The sequence below is a fragment of the Arvicola amphibius genome, chromosome 7 (genome assembly GCF_903992535.2).
Source record: "Arvicola amphibius chromosome 7, mArvAmp1.2, whole genome shotgun sequence".
In the NCBI taxonomy this organism is placed as follows: Eukaryota; Metazoa; Chordata; class Mammalia; order Rodentia; family Cricetidae; genus Arvicola; species Arvicola amphibius.
Window position 1 is genome coordinate 64313590 of NC_052053.1, and position 16709 is coordinate 64330298.

General features: G+C 36.9%; 1 gene segment (V, D, J or C); it reads left to right on the forward strand.

The window, feature by feature from the left end:
* Window positions 1-11923: 11923 nt before the first annotated feature.
* Window positions 11924-12389, forward strand: LOC119818623. The segment is given in 2 exon segments: window positions 11924-11975; window positions 12060-12389. Coding segments are annotated over 2 exon segments (376 nt in total).
* The last annotated feature ends 4320 nt before the right edge of the window (window positions 12390-16709 follow it).

Below are 16709 nucleotides of genomic sequence, written 5' to 3' on the forward strand. Positions count from 1 at the left end.
TAAAATTGAGGTATGTAGACACAAATATACAGCCATAGCATTTATAACTGAGTTGATTTCTGTCACCACTCATGCCACTGCAGGACAATATTAATATGCAGAAAGAGAAAATCCCATGATCATTTGTTCACTAAATATCTACCCCAAACCAGCAGTTAGAGAATGAAAAAGAGAAGGAGGAGATATTATAAGAGGACTGTGTTTTATACTATAGACAAAGTTAAATTAACAGGGTCCTAAGACTGGAAGGGCTCCTGTAGACTCACCAATCCCCAAACAGCAAATGGCAGAAGTAGAACAGGATGTTGTGCATTGAGATTTCAAAAGACTCTGGTTTACATTGTCAATTTATTACACTCAGAGCTTATAGTGTAGTTGATATGGGAAATATCCATGTTATAACACAAGGGGTTCTTTGTTAAATAGAACCATATGTTAACCCACCAAAGGCCACATTGCAAGCCTATTGCCTCTGTATAAGCATGAAGCACTTATTAACATAGATTAAGGTTATGTGGGCCTCAAAACCCTGAGAAACATTTTGGAAAAAAGTATTCCAAGACTTCTCAGCTGATATCATAGATATTTGTATTCTTGCTGATCACTGTTGTTGTCATGGACAGCAGTCTCCAATGTTCTGTGCTAGTGTCTTATTGGACCATGATAATCTCATGGACCTTCTCATATCGCATTTAATTGTTGACCTTAAGGATATTCAGGTGTCCCTTGAACCATTAAAGGGTAGTTCACATTATTGTATGTGATGAACTGATTGTCAGTGGGATGGAAGACCTCTGTGTTCACCAGGACCAGGATGGGGCAAAGAATACATTTCTTTAGACAGATTTGAGTCTAAGATCTCACCACGTTGCTGCCTAAAACAGAATCTTTTTTTTTTTTTGTTCGGTCACAAACAGGATCAATTATTGAACTAACAAATACCCTCCCTCATTAATATATAAATTATAGTGGTTCTAGTTGTAAATAATAGAGTTTCTGGTTGCATATCAAAGGATCTCCATAAGCTCTACAGCAGCACATTCTTATACTTTTGTCCCTGAGCACACATGTTTTCAACATAAACTGATGCTGGATCATGCTCTGCCTGGTGGCAGCAGCTACAGGTAAGTGAATCTTTAGTCTTAGGGCTGAGGAGAGGAATGAGGGAAAAGTGACAGTGACAGCCAATATTTCCTCTCCACAGGAGTCCATTATCAGACTCATATGTAGAAGTCTGTGTCTGAATTGAGAGATCTGGAGCTTCAGAAAAGGTGCTGCAAGGATTTTGACTCATGTCTTCCCCATTTCCAATATGAGTTGGGTAAGGCTGATGTTAGCATGTGGTCTTGAATGGATTGGAAACATACTCCCAACCATTGGTAGAATAAACTATAGACAAAAAGTTTGAGGACAGAGCCACAGTCTATGCATACACCAAGTTCAACACAGATTACATGAAGCTCAACATCCTGACACATGTGGACTCTGTTATCTATTACTGTGCAAGTCACAGAGTCACAGCACACATCTGAGTTATGTCAGAAACTCTAAAGGAGAAAGAGGCTGCTTTGGTGCTGAGAGGACAGAGAAGAGTAACATGCAGACTTGTTCAAAATTGTCATTAAGTGTTGAATAAATAAATAATAGGACTAAGAATGAATTCTATTGCATAGGCATTTTCCTAGTGACACTCCATAAAAGATTAAGAGAGGATGAAGCTTAATATTACTAAAGTTGATACATATATCTTCATGTTGATATTAATATCTGCAGACATTACTACCATAACTGGGTCAATATCTTGGAGCAGAAGTGTTTGATGACCTAGTAAATCAAAGTCTAATTCTCAAGAGATGTCCAAAATTACTTTTCAATTACTATTAAAATGATTTCATCATTCCAGTTTTAATTCATGACATCTTAGAGGTAGGTTCAGAGATTAACCACTGATCACAGGTTCCACACTCATAATCTTTCCAAGTCCCAATACCCTGCCTTGTACTCATAGCATATTGCATTGCATTGAACCATAGGGATACAATAACCTGTTCTACAGTTTTGAGGATACATACTCAGTTTGAAATGATATCTAAACAAGGAGAATCATGGAGACACGCAGCACTTGTGATTTCAGGGACTGGTCATTGAGAAGGGTAGCTTAGAACTGTGACCTGTTCTGCATGTTCTTTCATCACAGAGTACCCCTCAATGAGAAATATGAATTCTGTGATAACATCATCCTAATAATACCTTTAAGCATTTGTGAATATTCTTCTCAAATTCTAAGTCAGAACCTTGAAATTGGGTGTTGAATTAAAATTATCCTATACTCATTGATTAGTGTCTAGTCCAATTATTCTGAGAGGGGCATCATCCATCAAAATATGGAAAAAGAAGCAGATCCACTGAGAATGCCACAGAAGAGGTGTAGAAATGATAGTAGGTGCCGTGGGTCAAATACACAACAAGAAAACTCAGAGAATCAACTAACCTGGGATCATAGGGATTCACAGAGCCTGAACTGGCAACAAGACAGCCTGCAAAGGAATGGTCTAGGTCCACTGCATATATGTTAGAACTGGGTATCTTGGTCCACTTGTGGTATTCCTAATAGTGGGGATGGGGAATGTCTAAAGCTCTTTTACTGTCTTTTGGACTCAATTGTCACACTGTGTCTCCTTGACCAATGAAAGTACATGGGAGTTGATTAATCAAACTGTAACTTGTTAAACCACATTTTGTTGATATTCATGGGAGACCTGTCCTTTCCGCAACATAAATAGAGGAGGAGTATAACAGAGGGTTGTGTGTGGGAGGGGACTGGGAAGATAGAAAGAAGCAGGAAACTGTGGCCAGGATGTAAAATAAGCGAATTTATATAAAAATTGAAAATAAGAAAAAAATGCATAAAAGACCAGTGAGTTTCCAAAGCACACTACTACTGTCCTCCAATGGCAACATGGGGATTGATCAATCTGTAGAAATATTTACAACATTTTAATTCAGAAGTGAATAGATTCTGCAAGCACAATGAGTATAGCATCTAACATGGATGCAAGCATTTAAATGAAGGTCCAATTATATAGCTGCTTTACAACTCTACTAAAAGGGCCACGACATCTTATATTGCATGCAAGAGACCTCAGGCTTCTGAGCTGATGTTTGTTGGGTCCATAGGAATAAATTCGTGAATAGTTGGAACATGTCATTACTACTTAGGACTTCTTATGACACCAGAGTACATATATACCTTTTTATGTTTTCCTTCTGTGATGATAGTTGTTTTTCCAAGAACATTTATTCTCTGGGATTTCAGAACAGAGTTCTCTTTCAGTGAAGAAATGAGGGTTATTTCTTACTTGCTATGTCTTTGAATTCTCATCAAGTCCTTTTTCAACTGTTATGACTCACATACACAAAGCATATAATGACTTGGCTGTCTTAAGTGTCTTGTCAATAGATAGGAAATATCCATACACTTTATTAACTCTATGTTTCTTGAGAACCACAAAGATTCATTAGCATTCATTAATTTTTTTAGATGCCAAACAGCGTGCCATGTCTTTCTCATGACTATTCTCATATGATTACATATTGGGGGCCTGTTATTGCTTCATATGCTTTTCAATGATTTAATTGTATCATCGGGTAGTCTTATCCATAAGAAGTATTTGGTCCACATTTAACAAACCTTCATAGACATTCTCCTTGATTTGTACAGTCTAGGTGTTCTATTAGTAGTAATTCAAGATACTGATTCATGATGTTCCAGAGGAGTGGACTATAGAAGTTATCTCTAACCTCCTCCACAGGTAAATTACCTAGCAGACACTCCAGATAGCTGCAGAGACACATCTAAATTGGTTCTCATTTCAGCTGAGATATCTGACCACTGAGAAAACAATGGTGTTTCCATCTGTGTGTGAAACACAGTGAGAAGGTATGATCAAGGCTTCAGATGCAAACCTATTTGCAAAAAGACTCAGGAATAGTGAGAGTCTTGCTCAGGCACTTCAGTGGTGAAGATGCATCAAACATAGAAACAATAACACAAGGAACTACTGTGCATTTATGGTTAATAAAACCATGCCCCAGACAGATGTAAATTGGGAAATAGTCCACAAGTAAAAGGTGGATGAAAATGCTAGAAATCAAAGTGTTCATATATTTTGGAAAAGTCTCACATAATTCCATAGACATTGCATCAGATCAGCACATGCTGCAATATTCACATTGGTTTACCCTAGGAGCAAACTCTCATGCAATCTTTAAACAATATCAGGTCCTGTAATTTTGTGATTATATTTCATTATATGAGGAGGATGTTTCTGTGAAGCCATATGGATTAACCAGGCAAAGACTCCTGTACATTGTCACACATGATAGCCATCAGCATCCCACCAAACTAGACTATGAAGTGAAGACTTATGGACACCATTCTGACATGAACAGAAGAAGAAATGCCAACTTAAGTCCATTCAGCATGGTGAACTGTATGAAGAACTGTTCCTTTATAATGAGATGTTGCTCTGAGGGTGCTCTCCTATTAACTGAAAGACCCAATGACATCAAAAATCATGGTAAGTGATAGAAGAGAAACCATGCAACTGACTGGTTCAAGCTTCTTTACTCCTGGAATATTAGGCACAAATGGTTCATGGTCCTGAAGTTAGAACAAAATATATATGAGTAGCTTTGCTTTCTGTAGCATGAATGTTTGTGTTAATATTTGTAGTTACACTTCAGAAATTTAAACAGGCATATTGACAAAATACTGTGTAGTGTTCTTGGATTATCTCATTCCTGGAAGTTCCTTCCAAATTCATCCTCCTTGTGAAAACATTCAACTCTGTAAAGCTTTGCTAACACATTCTCTGTCCAAGAATAAGAAGATCCTGAATTTGGGGAGGCAGACACAGAGAGAGAAAACCATTTAAAGAGATATACCATCTACACATTGAGGATCCTTGTCAAAGGATCATCTCTCCTCTTTCATTCTCTTAAATACTTTATGGTAAATATATTGGGTTGAATTTCAAATTGGCCTGACTTTTATCTCCTCAAAGTGAAAGTATTTTTCTTGATTTGTTAACTGGTCAGTGAGTGCCACAGTTGTTCCTCCTCTTTCTTTTGACTACTGTATCTGAGTGTCTCCGGAATTCATACATGAACACATGGGGGAATACAGCTGAACTCAAGATCCACTGAGCTTCTCTGAGTTCAGGTGCTCTTCCCCTGTTGTAACAAGGTGAAAGCTGCAAAGACCCAGGTCTGTTTTTATTTTATGTATTACAAGCAGGAACAGCTAGAACTGGATTCACCCAAGCAGAGCCTGATATTGAGACAGACATTGACGATCATATAGGCATAAATTAAAATCAGTCTATCCAATATCGAGTCAGCATTGCCTAAGAACCAGAGACATTTCTCCCTGCAGCTGAGCTCAGTGAGCAATGAAGTTGCAGGGTTGCTGGTGCTAAGGGCAAACAATGCCACTTCTGTGTCAGCTTTGACAAACCAAACTGCAGGGGATCTCAGAACCAGAAGGGGGCGCAATGGTACCAAGAATCCATAGTAAAAAGATAATGTTTGAGTGGAGGTTACTCTGTATTCTCTTTGGTGCCCTTACTTAAAATCTACTAGCTAATCTCCACCTGCTGTGATTGACATGTGATCTTTCCATGCTCAAGAAAAGTAAAAAATTTTTATTAAAAATTTCAAAGGTTTAAATTTTCTTGCTTATTTTATTCAGTTTTAATTTACTGTTTATATATTTTTAAAATAAATTTTAATGTAATATGTTATAATTACTGATTTCAATCTTTTAACTTTTCCAAATCCTCCCTTCTTCCCTATCATCCAGCTCTTTCTCTCTGTAGAAAGCAAACACATAAACAAAAAATGTTTGAAATAGGAATAAAACAAGTAAAAATACACAGATCACAGAAACACACACAGAGAAAAAATTAGAGAAAGAGAGATAGATAAATAGAGAGAGACAGAGAGAGAGAGACAAAGAGAGAGAGACAGAGAGAGACAGAGAGACAGAGAGAACCAAAACTAAAGTACAAACCAAACTATCAATTTTAAACAATTCAACCCTGGAACCACCGTACTAAGCAAATTCATATTAGATGAAAAGAAATGCAGTATAAATTGATATGATAGGAAATATCTACAAACATACAATTGAGGTCATTTTGTGTTGGCCATCTATTCCTGTGCATGGATCCACCCTTAACTGTGGTTAAGATACCCGATGAGACTCAAGTACAGAAAACAAATTCTTCCTTTGCAAGCATCTGTTACTGAAACTTCCTGCTTTGAGTTGAGATCCTGTGTCTGTCTCTCTCTCTCTCTCTCTCTCTCTCTCTCTCTCTCTCTCTCTCTATCTCTATCTCTCATCACTGGAAACACATCTGTACTAAATCTTTGCAGGCATTGTGCATGCTTTCACAATCTCTGAAGGTTCATGTGTGCATCAGTCCTTTTGGAAAAGATACTTTCCTTAAGACACCCATCTGCTCTGGCTCCTACAACCTATTGAGTTTTTAATTGTTCCCATAAATAAAGTCTAACTATTAAGTTATTGGTAGTTCAACTAAAGACAATTGCAATACCTCACACTGATTTTAGACCTCTCAGTCCTCTCTGAAAATTAATTCATAGAAAGTTATTCTAACTTGGCATTCAGATGTTAAACTGATAACTCCTGTCTTTGGAAAGCAGCACTGTTCACCCAGGCAGGTACCTCTGTTGAAAGGCTCACAAGTTAAAATAAAATTCAAAGTTCATCCTTGTACTTTCTACTCAGGTTTCTGCAATAATCCAGATAACCATAGATCATGATGAAAACTGACCACTGAAATAGCACTAACAGCTAAACTACTAGTCTTATCTAGATATAACAAGGTTTGCCTACAGTTTTCTTTAATTCATTAGGTTTTATGTAAATGCTCTCTCATCACATTGTTATCTTAACACAAAAATATTGTCAACCAAAGACAACTGCAAATTTACAAGGCAACCATTTACTGTTTATTAATTCCCCATATTTTTTATAGAAAAAACCAAAGGAACAAAGGTAATTTATGTTTTCCTTTGTTGCGTAGTACACTTAACTTTACTGTAAGCAACCTCACTTCATTTTGTCATGCAACACACACTCCATGTTGTCTACATCTTTATTTTGTACTTCTGCCACAAGGTCCTATATTTACACATAGCTTTCTTATCACCCCTAATTTTGGTTTGCCTTACACCAGTTCCTGATTTCTAAATTACCAAGTGCCACTTCATGCTTGAGACTTTCTGTCTCCAGGCTTCCCCTCTGATTTTCTTTTGTTCCTGATTTATTATACTTCTCTATTAATACCTCAGGCCCTAATGACACATTTCTAATCATTTGGCTTCTACAAATGAAACCCACAAAGCAAGTATTCAAACCATAGAATGACATATAAGTGAGAACATACAACATATTTATTCCAGTTTAAACCAGTTACTTATATAGTTCATGATTCTTGTTTTACTACTGAGTAATATCCCATTGTTTATCTGCCCCAGCTTTCATTAACTATTTGTCCTTTGTTGGAAACCTAGGTTGATTCCACTTCCCATCTGCTGTGAATAGAGTAGCAATAAATAATGATGTGCTAGTGTCTTTACAGTAAGATGTAGAGTCTCTTGAGTATATGCTTGGAAGGATAAACCTAGAGCACAAGTTAGTTTTATTTAGTATTTTTGATGAAATTTCCAAAGTCAGGACACTATGTATACTATCATCAACAGTGGATGAGGATAACCCTTTCTCCACAACCAAGTTTGGAGATGGAGCAGTGGGGCTGTGTCCTGCCACCCGGCTAGCTTTATATCCGAAATAATTACACAGAAACTGTATTCTTTTAAACACTGCCTGACCCACCCTCTTATTGTTTCACCCTCTTATTGGTTAATTCTCACATCTTCCTTTAACCCATATTTAGTAATCTGTGTAGCACCACGAGGTGGTCGCTTACCAGGAGAGATCTTAACCTGCATCTGTCTTGGAGAGGAGAAGCATGGTGACTGTTTATGGCAACTGCCTGAAGCGTCTGCCTAACTGCCTTCTACCCAGCATTCTGTTCTGTTTACTCTGCCTACCTAATTTTCTGTCCTATTAAAGGGCCAAGGCAGTTTCTTTATTAACCAATGAAAGTAACACATAGACACTCCTCCATCACAAGTTTGCATTTATTATCATTTATTGTATTATCACTTTTTTCCATTTTTTAATTTAATATTTTAAAAATTTCCATCTCCTCCCCTCCTCTTCCCCCTTCCCTCCCCTCCCTTCCACACATACCCCCACTCCCTCCCTCTCCAGGCCAAAGAGCCAACAGGATTCCGTACCCTATGTTAAGTCCAAGTTCCTCCCAACTCCCCCTAGGTCCAAGAAGGTGCTCAACCAAACTGACAAGGCTCACACAGAGCCCATCCATGCTGTAGAGTCCAAGCCCATCACCATTGTCCTTGGTTTCTCAGACAGCCTCCACCATCAGCCACACCATCAGCCACATTCAGAGAGTCCGGTTTGGTTGCATGTTCCATCAGTCCCATTCCAACTGGTCTTGGTGATCTCCGGTTAGTTCTGTCCCACCGTCTTAGTGGGTGAATGCACCCCTCATGGTTCTGACTTTCTTTCTCATGTTCTCCCTCTTTCTGCTCCTCATCAGGACCTTGGGAGCTCAGTCCGATTTTCCAATGTGGGGCTCTGTCTCTATCTCCCTCCATCTCCAGGTGAAGGTTCTATGGTGATATGCAAGATATTCATGAGTATGGTTATAGGATCTGGTCTTTTCCGGCTCCCTCTCCTCAGCTGCCCAAGGACCTAGCTGGTGGCATCTCCATGGATACCTGGGAACCCCTCTAGAGTCAAGTCTCTTGACAACCCTAATATGGCTCCCATAATTAAGATATATGCTTCCCTGCTCCCATATCTACCCTTCCCATATCCCATGCCTCCCATTCCCCCAAGCTCTCCCCATCCTCCCCTTCACGCCTTTCTCTCCCCATCTCCCCTTGCCCCCAACCCTCCCCACCCCCAAGTTCCCAATTTTTACCCGGCAATCTTGTCTGCTTCCAATATCCAGGAGGATAACTATATGATTTTTTCTTTTAATAAGAAATACCTTCTTATTATCTTCTCAAGGATCACAAATTATAGGCTCAATGTCCTTTGAGGTTAAAATAGAATTTTAAAGTTGCTATGACCTGTATTTCACTGTAAGGTAAGGACTGTATTATTGTATACCATAGAGTAACCAACTAGAAATTGAATGGGAAATTCTCCTTTTAGCTTACTTTCCTAATGTGGGAAGGTGTTATTCAGTCTGCACTGGGAGAAAGGACATCAAAGATCATATAAAGTACCATATCTTGTAGTCCTCAATAACAGCCTTCCAGTAAGATATAACCACTAGTACCTAAAAGTTATGTGATGATGAACATTACATTCTTTGAGTAATTCATTGTAAATATTTATCTCAGGTAAGCATTGCCAAAACCCATGGCTTGGAGTAACATAGACCCTAGTAGACCCTACCCAAGTTTCATTGCTAACAGTCATGTTGTTAAATTGCAATATAAATATTTATTTTTACAAACAATATTTTAGTCCTGCTCTCAGCCATGATCACAAGAACATCTGTGTGCAGTGGGTAATAATGAATGTAAACATTCATACCTGGTCAAAGTGCTAAGAATGGAAGACTGAGTGCTCATCCTCAGATGAGCCCTCTGTATCCACTTTGCATCCAAAACTTCAAAAAATGATGGAATCAAATTTAAGAACCATAATATGGTGTGGGTCGCATGAAATGTCATCTTCATGCCCTGACATAGTTACTATACATGTGAATTCTCAGCAGCCCATGATCTCAACAAATTAACTAAGCCAATGTTACAGCGTGACAGTCTGTGAAGTAACTGAGTGAGTAAAGATGTCTACGTGTAAGCTTGGCAATATCATTTGAATTGCTTCGTATCTACTTGGTAGAAATGAGAACTGAATTTAATAAGCTGTCTTCCAAGGTTCTTATAGGTATCTTGGTTTATGTGTGCCTTGCTTTCACCATTGAACACAATGTAACAATTTTTTAAAAAATAATAAAAATTTCCAGTTCAGGCTATGAGTACCCCATTACCAAAAATCTTTGATAGGATTAGCTTCATAGATTGCCTAGATTTTCCATTGTACCAGTTTTCCTGAATAGAATACCTTCTGCAACCATGCAGGGTCTAAAGTAGAGGTGTTAAGACACCAAACCAGGCACAAAAATTACAATTAGATTGTCCTGCCTGGACAGTGTCCTGTGACTGGAACCTAGCAGAATTCTCATCACTGAGACCAAGGAGACTACATCAGCTACTGATGGGAGCAGATTCATAGTCCTAGAGCCTTACTTGTTGGACAATTTTCTTTCTACTGGGTTGATTCATCCAGGCTGATGATATGGCACTTGCCTGGTCTTTTTGTAGCTTGCTATGCCAGATTTTAAAACTGTTCCTGGGATGTCTGCAATTTTCTGGGTGGAGACAGAACAGGACACATCTGGGGGAGAGCAGAAGATGGGTAAGAGAGAAGAGTAAGAAGAAACTTTGATTGGGATGTACATTATGAGAAAACAATTAAAAGTTTAAAGAAATATTGCAACATGATGGGCAGGGATTCTTTGTCGGCTAACTCCAGGCTTTGGATCTATTGGTACTGGACGATTGAAGAGAAAATTATAATCACTTTTTGGAAGGTCTCTAGATGCTCCTTCGTCACATACCAGCTGTGTGTACATAGATTGCACAGTTTGGACTTACTCTGCTATTATGAAATAAAACTGAGACATTTTGGAAGGTCCCAATGAAGTCAGAGGAAAATAGTTGGGGATAGACATGATTACAATTTAATTTATACCTGAAGGAAAATATTATACAATAAACACGATTATTTTGAAAAATGAAGATAACAATTTTATATATGTTTAGAATTTTTATACTAGTCCATTTTACACTGTGCTATTTCCCCCCACACCTCCTAACCTTTATTTTCTTGATATTACTTTTTTTTCTATATTCTGCTAGACAGTTTCATTTTTAAGTTGTTAGATATTTGCACAAATAGTTCTGTGTATTTATTCAATATATAAAATCTTCTTAGAGTTTCATATAGTATCTGTATTTCAGAGATAATTTTAATTAATACAGTTATCTCCAGTTACACTGATTTTTCTAAAGGTGATATAAATTCCTTATTCTTTCAGATGACCTAATCTTGTTGTGTTTCATATATAGTGAGGTCTTATTGCTCTAATTATCTACTGAAAGTCACAAAGTTTATTTTCATAAGATATGGCAGATTGTGCTGCATTAAACATCAATGTGCAAATATTTCTGAAGTATATTTCTTTAGGTCATTTCAGTGAGTTTTTGTATGAAAACTTCTAGTATGGCAAATATTAACTATATTTATCTGAAGTTAGGTTGTAATTTCTCAAAATTCAGCAATTTTTGAAATTTCCAGTTACTACCGTCATTTAAACCACCTTCTGTAAATCAATCAGACAAGGTGACAGAAAGTGGAGAAACTGCCTCAGGCCAGAAATCTATTGAGAGCTTATGTCCTGTTGTTATACCCACAGCATATGCAGAACTGAGGGAATGGTGTGAGATGCATTTCTTCAGACAGGATCAGGAGCTGAACTTCACCATTCTGTTGGTTGACTCAAGTGTCCACCACCACCTTCTCAAATTGGGCTAGGTGCTTATTTAAGAAATCCCTTGTTCTTGAATATGCAAATTTCCTGAGTCTATTATGGTAAATACAGGAATGTCCACACCCAACAACAACATATGAGCAGTGCCTCTCCATAGTCACTGAGCACACAAGGCCCACACCATGGGATGGAACTGTATCATTCTCTTCATTGTGTCAGTAACTACAGGTAAGGAATTTCTCTTTTCAAACCTGAGGAGAACACAGGGACTGAGGTGACAATGTCTCTGGCAATCTACTCTTTTCTTCACAGGTGTCCACTCCCAAGTACAGCTACATCAGTCTGGGCCTGAACTGGGAAAACCCGGGACCTCAGTGAAATTGTCCTGCAAAGCTTCAGGCTACACCTTCACTAGCTACTATATGCACTGGGTGAAGGCAAAGACCTGGACAGGGTCTGGAGTGGATTGGAGAAATTAATCCTAGAAGTGGTGGTACTAACTACAATGGGAAGTTCCAGGGCAAGGCCAAACTGACTGCAGACAAATCCTCTAGCATAGCCTACATGGAGCTCAACAGCCTGACATCTGAAGACTCTGCCATCTATTACTGTGCAAGACACAGTGCTGTAACCACATCCTGAGTGTGTCAGAAACCCTGGAGGAGAAGGAAGCTGCCCTGTGACTGACATGACAGATTAGCCTTAAGACATTCACAGAAACAAACATTCTGAATGTTGCTTTGTCTCTCACTTTTATGTAACAAATTTTCAAAATTATTTCTGTGAATGAAGGGATGCTGAATTAGGATGACTATATACCACACCTTCACAATGTCTTCACCAATGACCACATTCATTGAAATGTTTCTTCATTAACTAAACAATAAAAAGTGAGAATTGTGATTATGAAGTATGGTAAAAATATCCATCTCTGGATTCTAAGAGAATGGAGCTAGTTTTTAATAAGCTGAAATATGAATTTGAACATTAAAGTCCAAATAATAACTGCTGGAGAAACAAAAGTCCTTCAAAATCTCAAATGTTACATGACTTCAGGTTTAGAGTTAACTCTGGTTGTGTAGTCCTGCAGAATTTCCAGTCTCTTAGAGTGTCATGTATGTGTCAAAATACACTGCATATAATATAATTCCTGTAAGATGTCCAAGGATTATAAAATTACTTTTAACAAAATCATTAATCAAATCAATGTATGTACATGTTATTTGAGGCAGGTTGTGAGATCATACATTATTTCCTGGTCCCATTTTACTTCTTTCTTTGTCTCAGAAACCTGCCCCACAGTCTCAAACATTTATACAACATAGAACTATATTGATAAGTCATTATCTCTCACAGGCCATTGGATATCAACCTAGTGGTCACCTTTGTTTTACCGTGTGTTCGTATTTTTAAATGATTGAGTACTTGTGAACATCATCAGTCATTGTGCTGTCTACCAACTCACTTCATCACCAGCATTCACTGCAACAGCTATATCCAACAACACCAAAGAAAAGACTGGGTTTCATGGAGATCTGGAATTCAACTGAGGCACAACTCAATATTCATCCTTGAAACATATACTTAATATCACCTTAGATAATGAAGGAAGAAGAGACAAACATAATTTTTGCACAGAGTGAGCCTTTCTAAATTTTCTGGTGAAGGACAGAATCTATGTCCACAGATAAAGCAGAATTATTCCAACTACCCTATAAATGTGCTTGAACTTGAACAGAATCATATTCTGTGTCATCATATGGAAGAGCAGTCACACAAATATTTTTAAAGGTAGAATGACACTGAACACTAAGTCTAAGATTAATATTGTGGAACTGATTTCCTATAAAAGAACAGCCTCCTCCAAAGCATTGATATGATCCTGTCTTCTAGATTTACAGGAATTTTTGGATAACATATTTTGCAACCAATTAACATCCTCTGTAGTATGAACCTGTTGTACTGAGGCAGTTGTGTATACCACAGTTCTTATAGTATTAATGTGTATAATGATACCCAGATAAAGCAGCATTAAGTCATTTTGACCTATTAATTACATTAGTAATTTCTTTTATAGCACATGTTAAATAGGTTCATCCATATGTCCTAGGTTAAGAAATTGATTTTGTAAACTTTTTGTTTATAATAAATGAATGAGAAAGTACAATTTATCATCTCGCTTCATGCTGAAATTAGGGCATTGTAGTTGGGAATCCAAAAAACTGCAATGTTGGCCAAGTCCAGTAAGTGCAGGTTGTTTCTCTCATTGTTTGTGCTCTGAAGGACCATCTGAGACTATGGATGCGTAGTCTGTGATGGTGGACCAGGATAGAGATTCTGAGGAGACAGCTAAAGTTGATGTTGGATTTGCTGGAAGTATCGTGGTTGATTTGAAATCTGTTGGACAGGTAGACTAGGGACAGAAGTACAGTTAAGTAGTTCAGAAAAAATATGGTGGAATCATAGTCTTGGTAGATGGGAAAACAGATTTTTAATATTGAGAGAGAGAGAGAGAGAGAGAGAGAGAGAGAGAGAGAGAGAGTGAGAGAGAGAGAGAGAAGTGTACTATTAAGAAAACTACAAGAGCTAGTTCCAGGACAGGCTCAAAAAAAAAAAAAAAAAAAAAAGCTGCAGAGAAACCCTGTCTCGAAAAACCAAAAAAAGAAAAAAGAAAAAAAAAAAGAAAATAGGCTGGTGAGAAACACATCACAGCTTGGTTGTACTTTTCTTAAGTTTATCTCAACCTGTGAGTATTGGTGAATTTACAGTGACCTTTAGACGCCTATAAGAACCTTCATAAAAAGACAAAATATCCATAACATTTTTATTATTTGTGGTTATTTTAATTGTGGTGGTATTTTGACAGAATCAGAATAATAGTTTATCAGATTTTATTAATTTCTGTCAAAATTAAGAAACTTGGGAGTCCCAATGTTACAGCAGAATAGCAATAGAAAATATCTGGAATGTTTCTTGCTTATATACCTCAAATCACTTTTGTATCATTATTTAAACCTTCTCATCCTCAAACCTTCATAATTGCTTTTATCAATCTCAATAGCTTGTATTTACATATCCTAAGTTATTTTCTTTCTTCCCAAAACATTTTTTATTTAAGCCTTCATATATATCTCTACCTTAAACCTTTACATTTATATCTCATAAAAATTTTCCACTAATTTAAACCTTTATGTCTTACTTAAGCTTTCTTATTTTTGACCTTAATATATGTTGTCATAACTTTAGACCAAAATTAGGCCCATATACCTAGTATAATTTATTTCCCTTGGCCTACATATTATCACTGAAGGTTTTATGTTCTCAGATCTTACAAAAAATTGTGCTTATATATCTTAAAACATCTTTTTATTTCTTATATTATTTTCATCCTTATAGCTTAAGCTTAAATTTTATACCTTTTTTATCCAACTATGTCAGGAGACATAGGTGATTGGTTAATGAAGTACTCACTGTAGGTTGATTTCCTTTAAACAAAGGAATAATAAAAAGTTATTTTGAACCTGTTTGGTGAGTTTATTTATTTATTTTTTTGGAATTTGGCAACAGTGCAAATTGCTTTTAGGCATTATATTAGCCATAAAAAGTGAGGTCAGTGGCTGAATTTTTCTTTGAAAACAAAACTGAGAAGGCAGCTGAAGTCTCTGGAACTTGCTTTTTAAGTTACATTCATTCAACAAAATATATTTTGAACCATAAGCTTAATGGTCCATGTATCAATGAAAGTGACAGAGACCCAAAAGTGTACATCATTTGAAGAGAGGCTCGGCAACAAGCAAGAGTCATGGCACAGTTTTGTCTGTAATGTGAAACTTAAACATTTTTAATGTATAGGAGCTAAGAAAGGGATTGTTTATATCACATAGCATATTTAATGTCCTTTCCTCCTAATTATCTTCAATAGCTCACAATTTAAGTAAATTTATTCTTAATGGTTTATAATATAGGTTGTCTTTATAAACTTATAACTTTATATTTAATCCCTGTTAGATTTAGAGAGCTTTTAAGGAGGCAAGGAAGTTAAATTAGGAAGCTGAAGGAAATTATGAAGGAGCAGAGAAGGTAATTGTCTTGGTAACAAAAGTTTAAATCCAGTAGTCTCCAAACAGACTGACAGACTTTTCAGATAGAAATATCCCAATTTTCAGAGGAAAGACTTCCCTCTCCATGTGATGGGGGTGAGGTAGGGCTAAAGGAAGCTTACTGACACACCAGTATTTTTCTAGTAGAAATAAAAGAGTGAGTTCCATAGTAGCACTTACTGATGAAGGGGAAAGAGAAATTAATAAGGAGAATTATCCTAAGTGTTGTGATTAAGATATGGGTTTGAGAATCACACTTTAAAATTTAACAAGAAAGTATCTTAAAAGAGGGTCTCCAAATACCTTCTCCATGGGCAGTGACAGACATGCCTCCGGGTCCTGAACTATAATGTTTAAGAAACCCCTTTATTTTATGAGGAACAGATGATATATTATAAAGTGTAGGCCAATTTAATTATGATATTTTATAGTTTTTTCTTCTAAATCAGAGGCATCATGAGGATGTAAAAGCTCCTTAAAAGTGTCATCAGATGTTCCAAATCATTGTTTAACTGAACAACTAAATCTCCATGCTTCAGTAAAGGGGGTTCTTTGGAAACAGGAGTTCCTTACATACCTTACATACAACACTTACATACCTCTCAAGAGAATAAATTCCTTTAGAAGCATTGTCAGGGAGATCTGTCTCTACTTCTGTAGACAGAATTTGCTTAAAGTCCCCCCAAAGAAACCACTTGAATAAACATATTTTCAGGACCATGTTTAGTTTAGCAATATATTATATCTTTTTATCTTCTTTTCTTCAACTTATAAGTCTTAATTTACATGGTCTGAAATCCAAGGACTGGTCTTTCTACAAAAAAAAACCTGACATAATTTGTTCTTGAACATTAATATTATT